The sequence below is a fragment of the Prionailurus viverrinus genome, chromosome D4 (genome assembly GCF_022837055.1).
Source record: "Prionailurus viverrinus isolate Anna chromosome D4, UM_Priviv_1.0, whole genome shotgun sequence".
Taxonomy (NCBI): Eukaryota; Metazoa; Chordata; class Mammalia; order Carnivora; family Felidae; genus Prionailurus; species Prionailurus viverrinus.
In genome coordinates, this window is record NC_062573.1 from 11,465,013 (window position 1) to 11,482,469 (window position 17,457).

A 17,457-nucleotide genomic window follows, 5' to 3' on the forward strand; every position below is an offset into this window, starting at 1 on the left:
TCAGCAGCCTAGTCAGGTGCAAGACAGAGCCCCCAGTTTCATACCAAGCTCTGCCTTCTACTTCCCTGCGACAGAGCTGGGTAACACTTTACTTTTAAGAGGCCATTAATTAGCATTAGATTAAAAGTACAACTACTTAAGCATTACTTGCCTTACCCACAGGAACACTGTAGGACTCCAGCCAAGTTTATCTTACTGACTGGAATAATGGAGTGTCCCTCTGTGGACTGTCTCTGGCTGGAGTGTACATTGGGACTGGCCCTTACAATCATTCAGGCAGTGCCTATCCCTGGCCCCTCAGGAAGTCCACGGCAATGTAACATTAGATTTCAAGTATCTTAGGAAAGACTGAAACAATTTCTGAAAGAGTAGACACATGAATATCATTTATTAATTTTTTTTCTTTTCTGAACACTTTCCATAGTGCCTGGCCCACAGTAGGTACTCAAGAAATACTGAATGAATCATTGCTCTAAAACCTTAATTTCTAAGTTAATTACTCAGAATGATAAAGGGAGGCAGGGACTTAACTAACCTATAAGTAATCTGTTGCCTAAGAATACCTACCGTTTTGTCCAACGTGAGGGGGCTACTACGTTAAGAAGATGAAGGTTACTGGAGACCTATCATCATTAGCAAGTAAACAGCAGCCAATTAAATAACTGAGGATATATTTTGTGTTAGGGACCATGCTATGTGCTCACAGCAATTTATACAATAATAGACACATGAAATAGGGAGAGTGATAATAGAAAGGAACAGGTGACCAGGAGAGGAAATGCCTGAGAAAAGTTGTGGCTGGCAATTAGGAACCCATAAAATAGGAAAGAGGGAAAGTATAGTTTGGAGTGGTTGGACCACCTCATGCCACTCAGGGAAGACAGGAACAGCTGTCACCTGTTGAGTACGCCGAGGACTACATCCAAGTAGTTTTGCATCCATTGTCTCGTATTTTACACCCTTCCTGTGAAGAATCATTTCCATCATTTTCCAGAAGGGGAAAGGTGAAATGGCTTGTCCATGGCCACATGGAAGATTAGCAATGGTTTTCAGAAAGTGTTCTGTAGATTCTCAAGAGTTTTGTAAGAATAAACAGGAGGTTAGATGAGGGGATAAATAAAGCCTCTTCTCCAGGCCCACAAACCTGCTTCACCCAGAGCAGGGGTGATCTACTTGACATGACAGACTGGCATGTGAGACTTTACTCAACTAAGGGCACTGTTGCTTAAAAACAAAAAACAAACAACAAACAGAAACTGCTATAATTGAGGAAAACGGTGTCCTGGGGATGTACTACGTATGTGATTGAGTCAACACGGTAGGTAATTGAAAACTGATTGGACTAAGCACAGCCTGAAATATTCACATCAAAGAAATGCCGTACTTGAGGACCACGGCATGAGCATAGTTCAGCAACGGGAAGCCCTAAGTGCTGAACAGCACTGGTGATAGCACTTGCCTCCAAAAGCATCGGCAGCTACAGGGTTTCTGGCCCATTTACGTCAAGCCAGCCCACAATGTACATTTCTGTGCTGCAGACCCTGTGCCAGAGGCCTCGACCACTGTTATTGCCTCAGCAAGCTCCCCACTGACAGCAAAGACAGACCTCCTACTGCCAGGTGCCATCACAGAGAAAGTGGCTCTGATAACTACTGGAGCCATTTGTGATGCACTTTTAATTGGATCAGTTTCTTCTCAATTCTACGATCTTTGGAAATTGGGTGCAATTTCATAATCAGAACACGGGGCATTCTCCAGGTGAAAAGCACAAGAGGAACTAATTCAACATCCTACCAATTATTTCCTTTCCTATTCTTTGGCAGCTATTACAACAGAAGCCAAAAAAGCAACGCGACCACCAAATAAACAAAAACAAAAACAGATAAAAAACAACAAAAAACAATTTTGAGTAGCCCAGCTCAGCAAATTTTGTTTCTTTGAAAAGCAGGGTGATAGCTCTTTGGCCCTGCATCTACGAGCAAAATATGCCGCTTAGCAAAAACAAAGCCTGAGAAGCCTTGTCATGATTTCCCTTATCCAGTTTTGGTCTTTTTAAAGACAAGACTTCTTCCGTTTTTGAACTGTAATTATAAGGATAACACAAATGGTAGAAGCTCATTTCCTAACAGAGCGCTGGTGACTCTATCAATCTTGGGGGCTGATTCTGTATACCTGTGGGTGAGAGTAAGAATTGGATCATTTTTACATAATGGTGCCTTAGGCTGATTTTGGGCTGGGGTAGATCCTAACGCTCTCAAAGAATGCAGTGTCAGATATGGAAGCAAAGCGGCGTGGTACAACTTCTCTCTCTCCATCTCCCAAATCCCATATTTAATTAAAAGACATGAACACCAGCGATGAAGAAACAGTTATCAATTATTTAATTCTGATAGAGGAATGGAAATAAATCTCAAAACCAAATACTGTGCAGTCACTTGAGGAAAATACAGAATAAAGACCCAACAGTTTTGTCTTAGTAATGAAAATGCGATGTGCCCACATCTCCACTCTGCTGGCCCTGGCCTGTGTTGTACAATTCTGCAGACAACTCTTAGCACAGGTCAGTGGAGAGAGGTAATATGAAAAATGATGAACTCTAGAGACTCTCCAAGAGTGTTTACTGACTATATTAGCATTTGTGTTTGTTTATTCCCATCTTTCTGTGCTTTGAAATAATTCCAGTCTATATGCTCCTATAAAAGGCGAGCAATTTCCAGGCTGAAGTCTTCCATACCAACCAACTAGGGTCAATCCATCCTCTGTCACATCTGCAATTAGAGACCAATCCAAGATGGCACAAAACCTCCAGAGCCGAGAGGTCCAAAGGGACTGTGTATGTCTCTTGGTGGCACTAAATGAGTGAGCTTTCACTCTGGTAAAGGTGAAGAGACCTGAGACATCATGCCCCAGGGCTGTGATGTCTGAAACGAAAGGTGGAGCATGCACACTAAATGCAGCAGAGCTGAAGAGAAAGTATTACAGATGAAACACATTATAATAGGAGGGAAATATGGGACCGGGGTTAACGAGGCCAAAAGAGGGAAATCAACAAGGATTCAGTATAAGGGCAAATTTCAAATACAGGGGCAGGAGGCTCTCTACTGAAGCCTCAGAAGTGCCTAAATTCTAATCAAACTTCAGTTAACCCCATATCATATGTCTTATTTGGGGCAATGCATGTTAAAGCTCTAAATTTAGGAAGAAAATAATGCAGAAAGAAACAAACAGAAACAGAAACAAAAAACTACTAAAAGACAGAGCTTCTAAAATTCTAAGATTAGCCAGCAGGAATGAAGACCTAGGCCAAGTGCACTCTACAATACCACCAATAACCCAGGAATAAGGGTGGGGGTGGGGGTGGGGGTTGGGTAGGGAGCTGGCTGGGGAGAAGAACCTGTTCTCTCTCTTATCCCCTAAGGGGTGGAGTATCTTCTCAGATGGTAGCTATAGATCTTAATGCAGTGATCCCAACAGTCCAAGACCAACAGCTGCCCTTTAGGAGTGAGGGCGATGCCCACTGGACACGTGAGCCCCTCTCGAATGAGCACACTATAGCCCCCGCCCTTGGGAAAGTGGAGAATTTCCTTTCGACTGCTATCGGCCACAATGAGATCGCCACGAGCATCCACACACATGCCGGCAATGCAGCGGAAATCCTCATTCTCTGAGAAAAAGTGGCTAATCTGGCGACCCAGCTGCCCATCGGGGCCCACAGAGCCAATGGAGAAGCCGCCCTCCAGGTGGTGCTCGTTCTGCCGATTCTCCAGATTGAGGCCCAAGCCCTGCGTGAAGTAGACGGTGCCCTCAGCGTCGCAGGTGACAAACTTGGGCCGCACGGCACTACAGAGGCAGCTGTATTTGACCACCCCTGCCCCCCGGTCAACAGTGAAGCACCAGAGCTTTCCACCTTCCACATCAGTTACCACGAACTGGCCAGATGGAAGGGCTGTGATGCCCCAGGGTTTGCTCAGCTGGCTCCGGTGACAGGCCACGCAGTGGCCATCCAAGGTGTATACCTTGAGGGAGTTGTCATAGCTGTCAGTCACACCAATCAGCCCCTGGCAGTTCATGGCCACTGAGAGAGGCGTGAGGTTGGGCAGATCAGCCCCAAGGAAGCTCAGCACAAAGCTGTCAATGCCACTGGGGCTGCGGCGGATCTCCTTCAAAAAGCCTTTGCGAGTGAACACTTGGATTCGGTAGTTGCCTCGGTCGGCAACCAGCACCTCGCCCTGACCGGTCACGTAGAGACTCACCGGGAGGTTGAACATGCCTGGCGTGCTGCCTTTGGCCCCCATCTTCTTGAGGAAGAGGCACTGCTGCATGTTGGCGGCTGGCTCGGAGCCCCGCTGCTTCGCAGGCGAGGCCCTTGGGCTGGCGACCACTTCCTCGGGGCTCACGTCCATCTCTCTGAACGTAACAGAGGTGGAGGCGGCAGAGGCTGCCGCCTCCATGGCCCAGGAGTCTTCCATGTTAACGGTCCGGGGCTTCTTAACAGCCTGCCCGATTTGGAGGGGGCCGACGTGGCCGACCTTAAGCAGCTCCACGTCCTGCAGGGTAAGCTCGCGGGGCAGGCTGGCCGTGAGCTCCGGCTCCTCCTCATCTGCGGTCTCCTCCAGGAGCGCGACGTCCGCCTGCTTGATCTTGGCCAGGAAGTAGTCACAGCGAGACACGGCCTGCACCTCGGCAATGTTAAGCAGGTAACTCTGCTCCTCCACCACCTGACTGTTGGACTTCTCCACCTCGGCCAGAGAGCCCGTGAAGAACTTCCGAGAGCGGGCCAGCTCTTCCTGGACCCTGCGCTCCTCGTGCCCGTACTCCTGGAGCACTGCTTTGTACCTGGCCTGGAGGTCCTTGGAGACCCCTTCCAAGGCTACCTTCCGCCGCTGCAGCTCCCCCATGAGCTCCCGCAGACGGGCCAGCTTCTCTCCGAAGTCGTGGCGCCGCTCCTCGGCTGCCTCTTTGACGGGGAGTGTACAGTGGCCAGGGGGCTGGTGGTCAGCCTCCCGGCAGGGCTCACACAGCACCAGGCCGCAGCTCCTGCAGAACTGCCGGGGCAGCCGCCGCCCACAGGACCGGCACATGAGCAGCCCCACGGCCTCACTGAGTCCCGCCGTGTCAATGATCTTCAGCACGGTCAGGTTGTCCGTCAGCTGGGTGAGGCTGGTGATGCGGGTAATCTTGCTGCAGAAGGGACAGCGCACACCATTGATGCTACTGGCCAGGAGCTTCTCCAGGCACTGGCGGCAGATGGTGTGGCCACAGTGCAGGAGCTTGGGCCGTAGCTGCTCCTCTGTGAAGGACTCCATGCAGATGGGGCATTCCAGCACTTCCCGGAGGGCATCCAGGTTCAGGTGAGACGCAGCCGCTGCTGCAGCCATCGCACTTCCTCTGAGAGGCCTGCTAACACAGCCCAGGACTGAACACCTTGGCATTCATGCTCCAGAGGGTCAAAGCCTGCTAATAAGAATAAGAAGCCATTACTGCACTGCCTGCATGAACTAATTCACTCAAGAAACATTCAGAGAACAGCTACCATCTCTCATCCAGCCACTGACGTGTTTAACAAATACTTGTTGAAGTCTGTTAGGTGACCGTGATACACAGGGAAACGGAACAGATGCAGCACTGCATAGTAGGTAAGAATTCAGGTTCTCGAGTCTCTGATACTTAGTTGTGTGACCTTAAGGAGGTGGCCTAAACTTCCCAAAGCTCGGTTTCCCCATCACCCATCTATAAAATTGAAGTAATAACAGTATCTACTTTATATGAGTTTTGGAAGGGTTAAGCAACATGATGACTACGACGCACTTAGCACAGCCCGTGGCCAGCATCATGCCTGATAAATGTTAGTGATTACTGACATCTACAACTCCATTTATATCAGGGGAAAAGCCTAAGAAAATTACAGGAAAGGACTACACACAAAGTTCTGTGGGTGCACGGTGGACGGAGTAACAGTTCCCAGAGGAACTGGGAAGGGCTTCCCAGAAACAGTGTCACTTCTGTGACAGGTCTGGAAAGAAACAAGGCCTTGTGGGATAAAGGCATTTTAGGCAAAGAAAACTATGTGACCAAAATCATGGAGCCTGTTTTATTATGTTATATAGAGTTCACCATGTCACATTCGGGGTCCTGGGAAGCATACAGAGAAACAGAAAATTCAAGTGATCCGTAAAACATTAGGTCGGGAAATACATGTATTTTTCATGTATCTATTCCCCTATCTACTCACCAATCCACCCAACTAGGACTAGGTACCACGTGCTGTCCTATATTAGGTTTTCAGGATAGAAATCCTGCCCTTCAGATCTCAAACTTTAGGAAAGGGGACCAGACATATAGGCAAATAATAGCCAAGGCAGAAAGCAGTATCATAAATAAGACATAAACTCAGTTAGATGGAGGCTATGAGGCATCTACTCTAATTTGAGGGGAAATAGAATTTTCAGTAGGGGCTGGGGATGGCACTGGATAGGGCTCTGGAAGGGTGCACAGATAGGTAGAGATGGGAGAAAGGGAGTACCAGACAAAGGGCAGTCTTAACAAAGGTTAGAAGGCAAGGGGAAGAGCAAGAACTTCAGGGTATTAGAAGGAGAACCTGTCGCCTCTATACATTTGTTTCCTCATTTGTACAATGAAATAATACCGCCTTCACAAGGTCAACACGAGGATTACATGGGACGATATAGGCAGTGTATGAAATGCTAAGTTTTGGCTTAGCACCAAAAAAGTCTTAGATAAATTTTAGTTCTATTTTCTCTCATCCTTAAGGTTAAAACTGTGGGGAGAATGTAGGTAGATTAAAGTAACTGGCATGATTATGAGAATAATTATAAGAAGTCTTCAGAGCCGAAATGAGACCTTTGGATTTCATTTTGACAGGCATGGTGAAGCAATGCATGTTTTGAAGCAGAGAACTGATAGGATCAGAGCTTGAATGGAGTAGGTGAAAAGGCGGAGAACCTAGTCTGGAAGCTGCTGTAAAACTGCCTGGGGGAGGTAATAGGGAGGCTGAACTAGACAGCAAGGGGTGGAAATGGAACGAAGATGCATGGGAGCAATATTCCAGAAGTACAATCACTAAAATGAGTAGATTGAAGTAGGAAAGTGGTGGAGCTAAGATAACCAAAGACTCAAGCCCAGTGATTTAAAAACCAGTAGTGCCTTATCAAGACCATTTATTTTTGGCCTGGAACATCCCCTGCTTCTCTAAGTACATGCCATAAATACTCCCACCCACCTTGATCCACATATGCTCATGAAATAGAACAGAGATCTCAGTGCTCTGAGACTTCCGTCATTGTGTATTTATACTCCAAATTAGAATGAACAGATCTGGCAAGGTGAGGCATGTGGGTAAATTGCAGCCCTTCTTAAATGCAAATTCTACAGCCACATCTGTGCTGTCCTGAAATGCAGATCCTCAGCCATCAAGGAGAAGAGGAGGGCAAGTTAGCTGGGTTTTAAGGACAATGCAGCAAGCTGAGAAGAGCTCCGCAAATGCCATCAACTTTCTCCATGCATACAGAAGAAAGGGCGTCTATGCAGAGATGCGTACTAGATGCGTATTACAGAATTCCCCGTATTTAGCTTTGCATCGCGATCTGACAAGTACTCAACAGCAGACACACAGTATCCAAAAGCAATCCAACCTCTCTGAAATCCCACTTCCCTTCTACTGGAAGGGAAACCATTATACATCTAGTACCTTCTATGTGCTGGATGCCACACTAGATGCTTCATATACTTAATCTCATTTAATCTGCCTCATGCCCCTATAAAGTAGGTGCTGTTTTTATTATCTCATTTTGCCATGAGGAAACACTGGCTCAGAAACACTGGCTTAGGGTCACAAAGCCCACACGTGGTGAAACCATGCAGTACAGATAACCTTTAACTTTGTTTAACCCAGAATTACTTCAAGCTTCCCCCCCCCCCCCCCCCCCCCCGGCCACTGGTGTAATAACACTTGTTAACAAGTGTTCTCCAGACCATACTCTGGGAAACGCTGTCTTATAGCATATCCTTTTCTCCACAAATAAGAAAGAACAATACTATTGTTACGGTATTTAGCTTCTATAAAATGGGCTATATTGATTTATTAGCTGGGTGACCCACTCTCACACAGCAGCCTGGCAAACCATTATGATTCAAATCCATGTCTCAACAAAATGACACATTATCACGTATCATGAACCTATAAGGTCCCAAGTGCATATCTGAAACTTAATACTGACTTCTTAAATCCCATGGGTCTGGGCACAGTAGTTGAGAAATGCTGATAGAAACCTCAACTCAGAATCCATGCAAACCTTAGTTCTAAACCAATAGCTTCGGTCCCTTCTTCCATCATCTGGGACAACAGACTGAGGGCAACATTTGGTGTTTAGATCAAGAGCATGTCACCTTACAATGCAAGGGACATCTGTTCTTCCCAAAGCTGGCACTGCAGATCAGCTAATTAAACAAACCTGCCAACCTGTAAAAATACTAGCAAATTCTTTCCCTAGCTTTCTGGAATGTCGTACCACCTCCTTCAATTAAAAAGCTTCTTACTGCCCTGTCTAAGCCATCCACTTTGAAAAATGAATTTACTATGCCCACATCCATATCCTAAAATACCTCAGCTGCCTGCAGCTTCACTAGGCTCTCTGAGGCAGAGGAGAATGTCAAGGATTCCTACTCTAATGCTGGCATGCTTTGCCAGGAAAGCTGGAGCTGCCATCACTAAAGCATCAGGGATATACCTCAGACTTGGAAAAAGCCTAAACTATGTCTCCCATCTCTAGGAGCTGGGAACACTGCCTTCAGTAGGATCCTAGCCCGACACAGAGCTCTGTGTGACAAGCAGATACGTTCCCTCTCCTCCAGAAGCGTGTATCTAACCACTACTGTTAATACTGACAGTGATTCAGATGGAAAGTTAATTCAAACTCAGTTTCCATGAAAGGGCCAGACGGGTGACAGGAACTGTCTAACCATCCCAAGTCTCTAAGTTAGCTGCCCATTTTCTGCCAGCTATAAAATCTAAAACCAATCAGAATGAACCCCCAACACGTTCTTTATAATAGTGTTGTCTGACTTCATGATACCTTGAATATGTTTCCTGTTGTGTCTTTGTACTCTCAACTCTTGACTGCTCACCTCAGCCCATGCACTCTCCCATCACTGTTCTGATCTCATGATTAATACTGCACATTGCCTCCTGATACCAGGCCAGCTCTTCAGGTGAGAATCTACCCCTTCAGCTGTGTTTGCTTCAGCTGCCTTAAGACTCAGGAAAATTCTATAGTCCTACCCTAGCCTAATCCAGCCGTTTCTGGCACCACCAGGCTTTCTCCAGTCCATGATTTAAACAACCAGGATAGCAGGAAAAAACAAAAAGCAAACAGAAACCCATGAACCCTGAAGTCAGACAGAACTGGGGTCAAATCAGCACTGTCATTTTCAAGGTGTGGGACAATAGGTAAGTTATTTAACCTCACCAAATTTGTTTTCTTACTTCACAAAAAGTAAGAAATTAAGGATAATGCATGTGAAGTGCCTAGTCTGGAAACCGGCAGGTATGAAATGAAAAATTGCTATCTATCATAGTTTTAGTAACAACCAGCAATGGTATTAACAATAACAACAACTAGTACTAGTATAAACCAAGGATTCAGTTTATAAACTACATTTTAAAAGGATGACACATCTTTTTTTTCATGACATATAAAAGCGCATGAAGATTAATGAAGAGACTGGCCAGCTTTGAAAGAATTTGATTGAGGACACTAGGTATTCATGCTAGAAAGTGACTGGCACATGAATTCACAACTTCTTTTGCCCAGAAAATAGGCTTCTTCTACTAGGGACTAAATATGGAATGCTAGAATTAGTAGTGATCTCAAAGAGTAAAATAGATGAGTAAACGGAGATCAGGAGAGAGAAATCGAGAACTTGCTAATCATATGGCAGAATGAGGACTAAAAGACAGGAACTGGAGGTAACCAGTATTATACAGACTAAGAAAGAGGGCTCAGGAATCAGGCTTTCTGGATTTCAATCCTGGCCCTACTGCTCACTGTGGAGACTTGGACAAGTTAAGTAACCTCTCTAGTTCTTGGTTTATCTAAGAAAACGGGATTTACAACAGTATCTTCCTCACAAGGTTATTGTAAGGATTAAATGGGATTATGTGAATAACACACTTAGTATAGCACCAAGGGAAGCATACAATTAACTGTGCAGTATTTATAAGAGTGCAGGGGCAGCCACTACTCAGCCAATGAGAAGAAAAGAATACGCACTTTACAACAGGCATACTGTATGAAGATACCAAATATGCAAGTTTCAAAAGTAAAAGTTCTGAGCCTTCACCAAAGAGTTTTTACCTGATCTCTGAACCAAAAGATTAGAGATGCCCAAAGGCCGTACATGTGTCAACTCCTTGGGGGCTTAGGCCGTCAGCAGAACTGAAGAACTTTAAGCAATTAATTAAACAAATCTTTACTTGAGCACACACTGAGTCTAGCCCCATAAAAACACTAGGGATATAATTTTGAACAAACCCAAACATGAATAGAGCGACTTACCTAAAAACCAGAAAACATGTAAAATAGTACTACGTTTCCTTTCAGAAAGCATAAAGGTTCATCTTCCACTGCCACCTTCCTCTGGTTTGGCAGGGGGGTGGTTTTGCAAGGCTTATCACATTTCCTTTCTAAACTGTATGTATTCCTCTTGTGTTTGAATGGAATGCTGACCAAGTACACAACCATCTCCGGGCCCCCAATGGTCGCTCTCTGGGAGGTGCTAACAGGAGCGATTTTAACAAAGTCAGGGAGGTCCTCTCGTGACACCTGCCTAATCTTGTATGGAAGAGGGTCTGAAGTTTATTTACACAGGGCGTTTAAGGTACCTGCCAACAGCTAAGAGAAACTCAACAAGTAGGAGCTTATAGGGAAACACAAGCATGACTTCCCCCCAAAGCTGTACCAGTCTGAGACATACAAAACAACTCAGAAGAAAATGTTTGTAGAAAAGGGAACCTCAGCTAAAGTATGTCAAGAATAAGTTAAACCAATAATAGAGTTTGATGGAAAGACACTTTTCTTCCTCTTCTAAAACGGCAGGCGCTGGAAAGATTCCCTTGTATCTTCCACAAACGTTTGGGTTAATACCAATGCTGCCAATGTGACAAAGAATCTTGAATATGGGAAAAACCAACAGTCCTTTCTCAGAGGACCTCCAACTCATCTCGACTCACCCACCCCTCTTCCAGTTGCTTTATCTACGTACAACACATGTTCCCTTAACCATGAGCTTTTGATGAAAGGATCAGGGAGCAGATCCTGGGAAAGGTAGAGGAGGGGATGGGAGTTGGGGGGAGACTGGCAGGGGCTGCTTAGGATCACTGAAATTTGGCAAAGCAACCCTCAGTTCCCTTCTAGCAATGCCTTCCTCTTAGAAGTGCTCTTATAAAACTACCATTTATTGGATGTCAGGCATCTTTTATACATTATCTCCTCGTAATCACTGTGAAATACATGTTTGTTATTCCTCTTCATAAATAAGGACACAGAGTCTCAAAGCTGGTAGGTAGTAGAACTGAGATTCAAATCCAGGTGTTAACTCCCAGTCATAAAACCACATCAACTCAAAACATCCGTTACGGTTCCCTAGCTGATGAGGCTACCACTGGCTCTAGGCAGTTTGGCTGAGAGGTTGGTAAAGGCACCTAGGAATGATTTTTAAATCAAATTGTTATACCAAAAGGACGAAATGGAAGGACTGTCACAGAGGCAGCAAGTCAGTGTGCAGGGACAGTGATCTACCCAAAGGGCTTTGTAAACCTAACTACCAAACTCTCCAGACACAGGTGCACAGGCTTTAAATGTTGGAGAAGCCATTCTAATGAAACTAGTATAATATAACTTAGGAGTCAGACAGACCTGGGCTCACATCCCGCTGTGCTATGAAGCCTTAGGTAAAGCATTTAACCTATTAGTTTTCTCATCTACAAAATATGGAATAACATCTACAATGTTGGCAGGATCATTGGCAGGATTAACTGAGTCAATGCACATAATAAACAGTAAATGGTTGCTATTCTTATTTTTAATAGATTGAGGCTGCTAAGAAGTATCTGTCCAAGGTCACCTAGTAAATTAGCAGCAGAGGAAGGATTTTGGACTTGAAGCCTCTGACTCCCAGGCTGATTCAATTCCTATCACATGTTTTCCATAGCGGTGCGTATGACTATTCCAGCTAAATCTCTTGCCTTCTGATGCAGTCCTACTGTGTTCCTGAACTGGCTTCAGCAGTGCCGTAGCTTGTCCTGGAGCTGACAGAGCAAATGCTGTTACTCTGTCCCAGGGGAAAGAAACCCAAGAGATCATTTAGAACCAGGAGTTATTTTCCAGAGCGTGACTGCCTTCGGCTTCAGTCTCTGCTGTGAAGTGTTTTTTTCAAGCCAGCGGCCTCCACACCTCACCCTTCAGTCCCTAGCACCTCATCCCGTCTAACTTCAGGCTCCTCCCCTTATCTGCCCACTGGTCCTGGTCTAAGAGCAAATCAAGAACAAAGTCCAGGGCTACTCCCTACCTAATTGAGATAGTTTTGTCCCCTTTCGAGTGCAGTTGGATATTCAGCAATACTCACGGGCAGTTCTTTCATTAGAGGGGAAGGGGCTGAGACAGTAAGACTAAGCAGGCCCCAGCAAGGAAAGAGGGAATACGCAGGGTTACAGGCTACAGAGATCTGAATATGAGCCTAGCTCTGCCATTCTAGTTATGGAACCTTAAACAAGTCACTTCCCAAGACTTAGCTGCCTCATGTGTAAAACTGGATAGGGGCGCCTGGGTGGCGCAGTCGGTTAAGCGTCCGACTTCAGCCAGGTCACGATCTTGCAGTCTGTGAGTTCTAGCCCTGCGTCGGGCTCTGGGCTGATGGCTCAGAGCCTGGAGCCTGCTTCCGATTCTGTGTCTCCCTCTCTCTCTGCCCCTCCCCCGTTCATGCTCTGTCTCTCTCTGTCCCAAAAATAAATAAAAAACGTTGAAAAAAAATTAAAAAAAAAAACAAAAAAAAACTGGATATGGTAGGGCCTGTTGACTAGTGCTGTGAGGAAAACTGAGTAAGAAAGCACATATAAAAATTACACATTACTAAATTCTGCGTGCTTGCTGTGCACCAGACACGAAGCACTCTGATGTCTCTCACTGAAGCTTCACGGTCATCTATGATGTCGTCCTGTGATTAATTCCATTTTACAGATGAAGAGCCAAGCGCAGGGAGGTTAAGTAATTCATTCAAGGTGACAAAGGAGGGAAGACAGAGAGCCAGGATTTGAATCCAGAACATCTGACTCCTGCGCAGAGTTCCTCAGCTTTGGCATTGCTGACATTTTTGGGCCAGATAATTCTTTGTTGTGGGGGCTGACCGGTGCACTGTACAATGTTTAACAGTTTCCTTGGCGTCTGCCTACTGGAGGCCAGTAGTCCCCCGTACCCCAACCGTGTGGGCCGAAAACGTTTCCAGGTATTGCACATGTCTCATTAGGAACCCTCTCTTTAGAACCTGGTGCAGGACTAAATGCTCAGTGTTCCCCTCTTCCTGTCATTCTTTTCCAGCCCAAACACCTCACTCACAGAGTCACTGCCTCTTGGAGCTGTAGTGGACCTTATTCAGGATTAATTCAGTCTACTTATGTAACTGATAAGGACGGTAAGGCCTGAGGTCTTGTTCTACTCATCCCCTGGAGGTCTCCCATACTATCTGCAATCACAGCTCGGAGGGGCAGGGGAAGGAATACTTAGGCAGATGACCTTGAACGGTTTCCTGCTTTCCACCTCCTTTAACCACTGTCTCCTCCTCCTCCCAAGCCTACCCCTTGCAGCAGCCCAGGCTGGCTTCAGAGTTACTGGCAGTGCCATAGTTGCCCTGTGATAAGCAATCTCTGGTTAGGGAGGGAGGGGGATTTTGCCCCTCCCGTGGAGAGTCAGGCTCCTTCAGGAGTCCTGATCCCTGAAGATTTCTGACTCTGCTGCTGAACCCCTGAACTTTGCTAAACTCCACACACTCAAGTCCACTCTCACACACTACCCCCCGGGGCCTTGGGACTCTAGTATAGTACTCCCTTTGCCTCCCATGCAGACTTCAGGAAAATTCCTTTAGCAGCCCGAGACACCAATCCATAAACCTATTCAGGGTCCTTAGAGCCCTTTCATTCTATAACCCAGTTAGTATGTCTCCAGCCTGTCCCCTCAGCCCTCCCTAAATCCCAACCGTCTTACAACAGGCAATTCAGCCTTTGGGGCTCTGTATTGCAGCCCTTACCAATTCTTTACTCATGTGCCCCAAATGCCTCTGACATAGATCCTTTCATCTGTTTCCAAATCGCTGCAGCCTTCAGCCCTGCATCCCATCATAGCATCCCAACTGCACACCCCAGACTTCTGTGCCCCGCCTCAATCTGAAACCCCAAGTCCTGCATTCCATCAGGCAGTCGGCCGACCTCAAACCTGGTTCCTTCCCCTTTTATCCACCCCATGTCATGTGCTGCCTTCAAACCTCAGCTTGATCCCTCCCTGCTAACAAGACACTGCCTCCCACTGATTCCCCCAAGAACTCAACGCCCTCAATTTTCCCCAGATCTCATCTGGAAAACGCTTCCTCCCCAGGCCCTGCTCTCTCTGATCTCAGGTTTTGGCCCCTCAAATGCATGGTGACCCCAGACTGCCTCAAGCCTCCTGAGATGCGGCACCCCAAACCTCATCAGAGCCCCCCAGTTCCTTTTTATTTCCGAAATTCTGCACCCCCGATGCCTCCAGGGCCTTCATATGCCCTCCCATCTCCCAGATGCTGCACCCCTCTTTCCTCGGGGACCCCCACATTACCTCAGGCCTCCCGAGATGCTGCACCGGGTATTCTGAGAGAGGCCCTCGCTCCCCTCTCAGCGGATCTGCATCTCCTCTGAGCTCCTCTGCCCCTTCGGATCCCTCCCGAGCCTGTCCCTCGCAGCCCCACCCCCACCCTGGTCCTGCCCCCCAGATCCGGTCCCCAGACCCTGCCAGTCGGGCGTGGGCCGGCCGCTGCACGCCAGCGCGGCCCCCAGCCCCGCCGCTAAGCCACGGCCCGCGACTCAGGCCGCGGTCCCTAGTCCCGGACCCTCCTTCCCGCCCCTTACCTGACCGCCCGCGGCTTCAAGGCGTCCACCGCCGCCAGCCCACCCGCCCGCCGCCCTCTGCGCACGCGCCGCCGCGCTCCCTTTGGCAGGCGCTAATTCGCACAGCCGTCTGTCCGTCACTGCGCCCCGCCCCCGGGGCATGCTGGGGCTTGTAGTCGCACGGACCCGAGCGTCCGTAGCTCGGGCGGAGTAGAAGCTAGCTCCCAGCTGGGAACGTGGAGACCTAGGAACGCGCGCGTCCGCTTTGTGTCCCCCACCTTGTGCGGACAGGGAAACTGAGATGAAAGCGGCCCGCCCAGGTTCCCTCAGCGAGTCCGGAGCTAAGTCAGAACTCGTGTCTGATTCCAATATGTGCGTTACCCGCTTCGCTGACCCGTGACGTCCAGGAACGGGCCTCAGCAGAGCCTGGGCTCCTGGCAGAAGGGCGTCTCGGAAGTGCGGCCAGCGCATGTGAGGGAGTGACCAGGGGAAGCTTTCCCCGGGGGCGGGCGCGGAGGCTGGACTTGCTTACAGAGCAAGTTTCTGGGGCTCCGTGTTTCTCCCTGGGACACGCGCCTGCCTAGACTCGAGTTCATGCGATGGACCTAGTGCTCAAGGGAGAGGAGTCTTTTCCTTGCCCTGTGGGGAGGCCGCAGGAGAGGTAAATAGGGGACCGCGCTCTGCACCTGCTGCCCCTGCAGAGCAAAGCGCCCTCCGGGAAGCCCGCAGTACAGCCAGTCAGGCCTAGGGCTGCTGAGCACCTGTGGCCCCTGAGGCAGTTCCAGGTCCAGTACCTGCTGGTGCAGCAGACCACGTGGTACAGTGTAGGCGCAGGGACAGGGGGTGAGGTTGCATGGTCCTGAATTGGAAATACCACGTAGGTATGTGACCCTGCACAATGATAATACAACGGAAACAGAACGCAGCTACCACCTTTGAGCACTTGGTGTCTGGCTGCAGCTAAGCGCTTCCCATGCATAGTCCCTTAATTCTCATAACCACCCTGTTAGATAAGCAACTGACACCCAGATGGTTACACAGTAAGGCCACGTGTTCACAAGGATAAAACAGAGATTGGGACCCAAGATTAGATGAGAACCCACCCTAATAATCTTGCTTAACCTCTTGGTCCATTTCTTTATTTCTAAATGGAGATAAGTTTTGCTATGAGGATTAACCAAAATTATGAATACATAGTCGTTTGCACTTAATTAAGAGTATTTTTTAAAATTATAATTAGCTCTTACAGCCTTTAGACAGCTGCTTCCAGAAGCCCTAGTGCCCAGCATTTCAAATATTGAGGGCAAAGGGAGACTGGGTTGGCATACTTACGGCATGCTTTGAACAGACCTGGGGCCGGATGCCTGGATTGGCATAGAGTTCAGAGGCTATTTAGACCTCAAGGATATATTTGCAGTTCATAGCTACCCAGGGTTTTGACCAGACAGACCAGGAAAAAGTTGAGTCAGGAGTGGACTGAAGAGGGAGCCCAGCTGGGGACTGAAGGGCCCTGGGGCAGATTTTGCTCAAAACTGGCAGCCAGCCAGCAGGTGCAACAGAACCTTCCAGGGCCAAGCGAGGAGGAATTCTTGCATCTGTTAGCACAGTGCCCAGCACATAAGAGTTGCTGAGTAAGTGAGTGAGACTCAGAAATGTGATTTTAAGTGAACTGCATTTCCTGTCTGACCTACACTTACTCAAGCTGCAGAATGACTCAGGGGGGTCAGTTGAGTAAAAGGGGACCGTATTTCGAACACCAGCAATATACCAAACACTTCACAGATACGGTCACATATCACAATTTGCCACAGCAATGACTCAAGTAGAGAGTAGTAGGTCCATCTTACAGAGAGGCATCTGAGACTCAGCAGGACTAACTTGCTTGCCTACCTTAGTCTCCTAGGAAGTGACAGGACTGAGGTACAAACCGAGGCCAGTTAGGCCCACGGACCTGCTCTGAACCACCATACAAAGACTACTCACATTTTATGATGGGAGCTAGCTTTCTATTTTATTGAGGATTATTCATAAGAATCAAAAGAGAAGGAGAGATGACAATGCTTAGGAATTCAAGGATTGTGGGGCAAATCGTGGCTATTATTCTGACCACAGAGCATGATCCTGTCAAGACAAAGACACTCCGATGAGCTCTTCTGGGCAGCAATGCCAGGGAACAGCAGGAATTGCCCTCTGTCCTGAGTTTCTGCCATGTTGGAGAGTCGGAGTGGCCTGTTTCACCAGAATGGCAAGAAACCTTTCTGGATAGGGAACTGGGGAGTACTTCTATCAGCCCCCCATGTTAGAGGCTGGGG

The 17,457-nt window shown here is 47.6% G+C and overlaps 2 protein-coding genes across 8 annotated transcripts in view; one reads left to right on the forward strand and one right to left on the reverse strand.

Annotated features, from left to right (window-relative positions):
- ASTN2 (astrotactin 2) overlaps positions 1 to 17,457 on the forward strand; it is an 876,392-nt gene that overhangs the window by 655,717 nt on the left and 203,218 nt on the right. The gene's annotated exons all lie outside the window — the stretch shown is intronic.
- TRIM32 (tripartite motif containing 32) lies at positions 2,359 to 15,550 on the reverse strand. 3 transcript variants are annotated; one of them, XM_047831069.1, is made up of 2 exons: positions 15,527 to 15,550; positions 2,359 to 5,454 (listed from the first exon to the last, which is right to left on the reverse strand). In XM_047831069.1, the coding sequence occupies exon 2, from the start codon at positions 5,430 to 5,432 to the stop codon at positions 3,414 to 3,416; it is 2,019 nt and encodes a 672-aa protein (XP_047687025.1). In that variant the 5' UTR covers positions 5,433 to 5,454; positions 15,527 to 15,550; the 3' UTR covers positions 2,359 to 3,413. The 3 variants fall into 3 exon arrangements, with proteins under 3 accessions (XP_047687025.1, XP_047687024.1, XP_047687023.1); XM_047831068.1 differs by lacking the exon at positions 15,527 to 15,550 and adding an exon at positions 15,167 to 15,239; XM_047831067.1 differs by lacking the exon at positions 15,527 to 15,550 and adding an exon at positions 15,167 to 15,221 and having other exon boundaries at positions 2,359 to 5,457.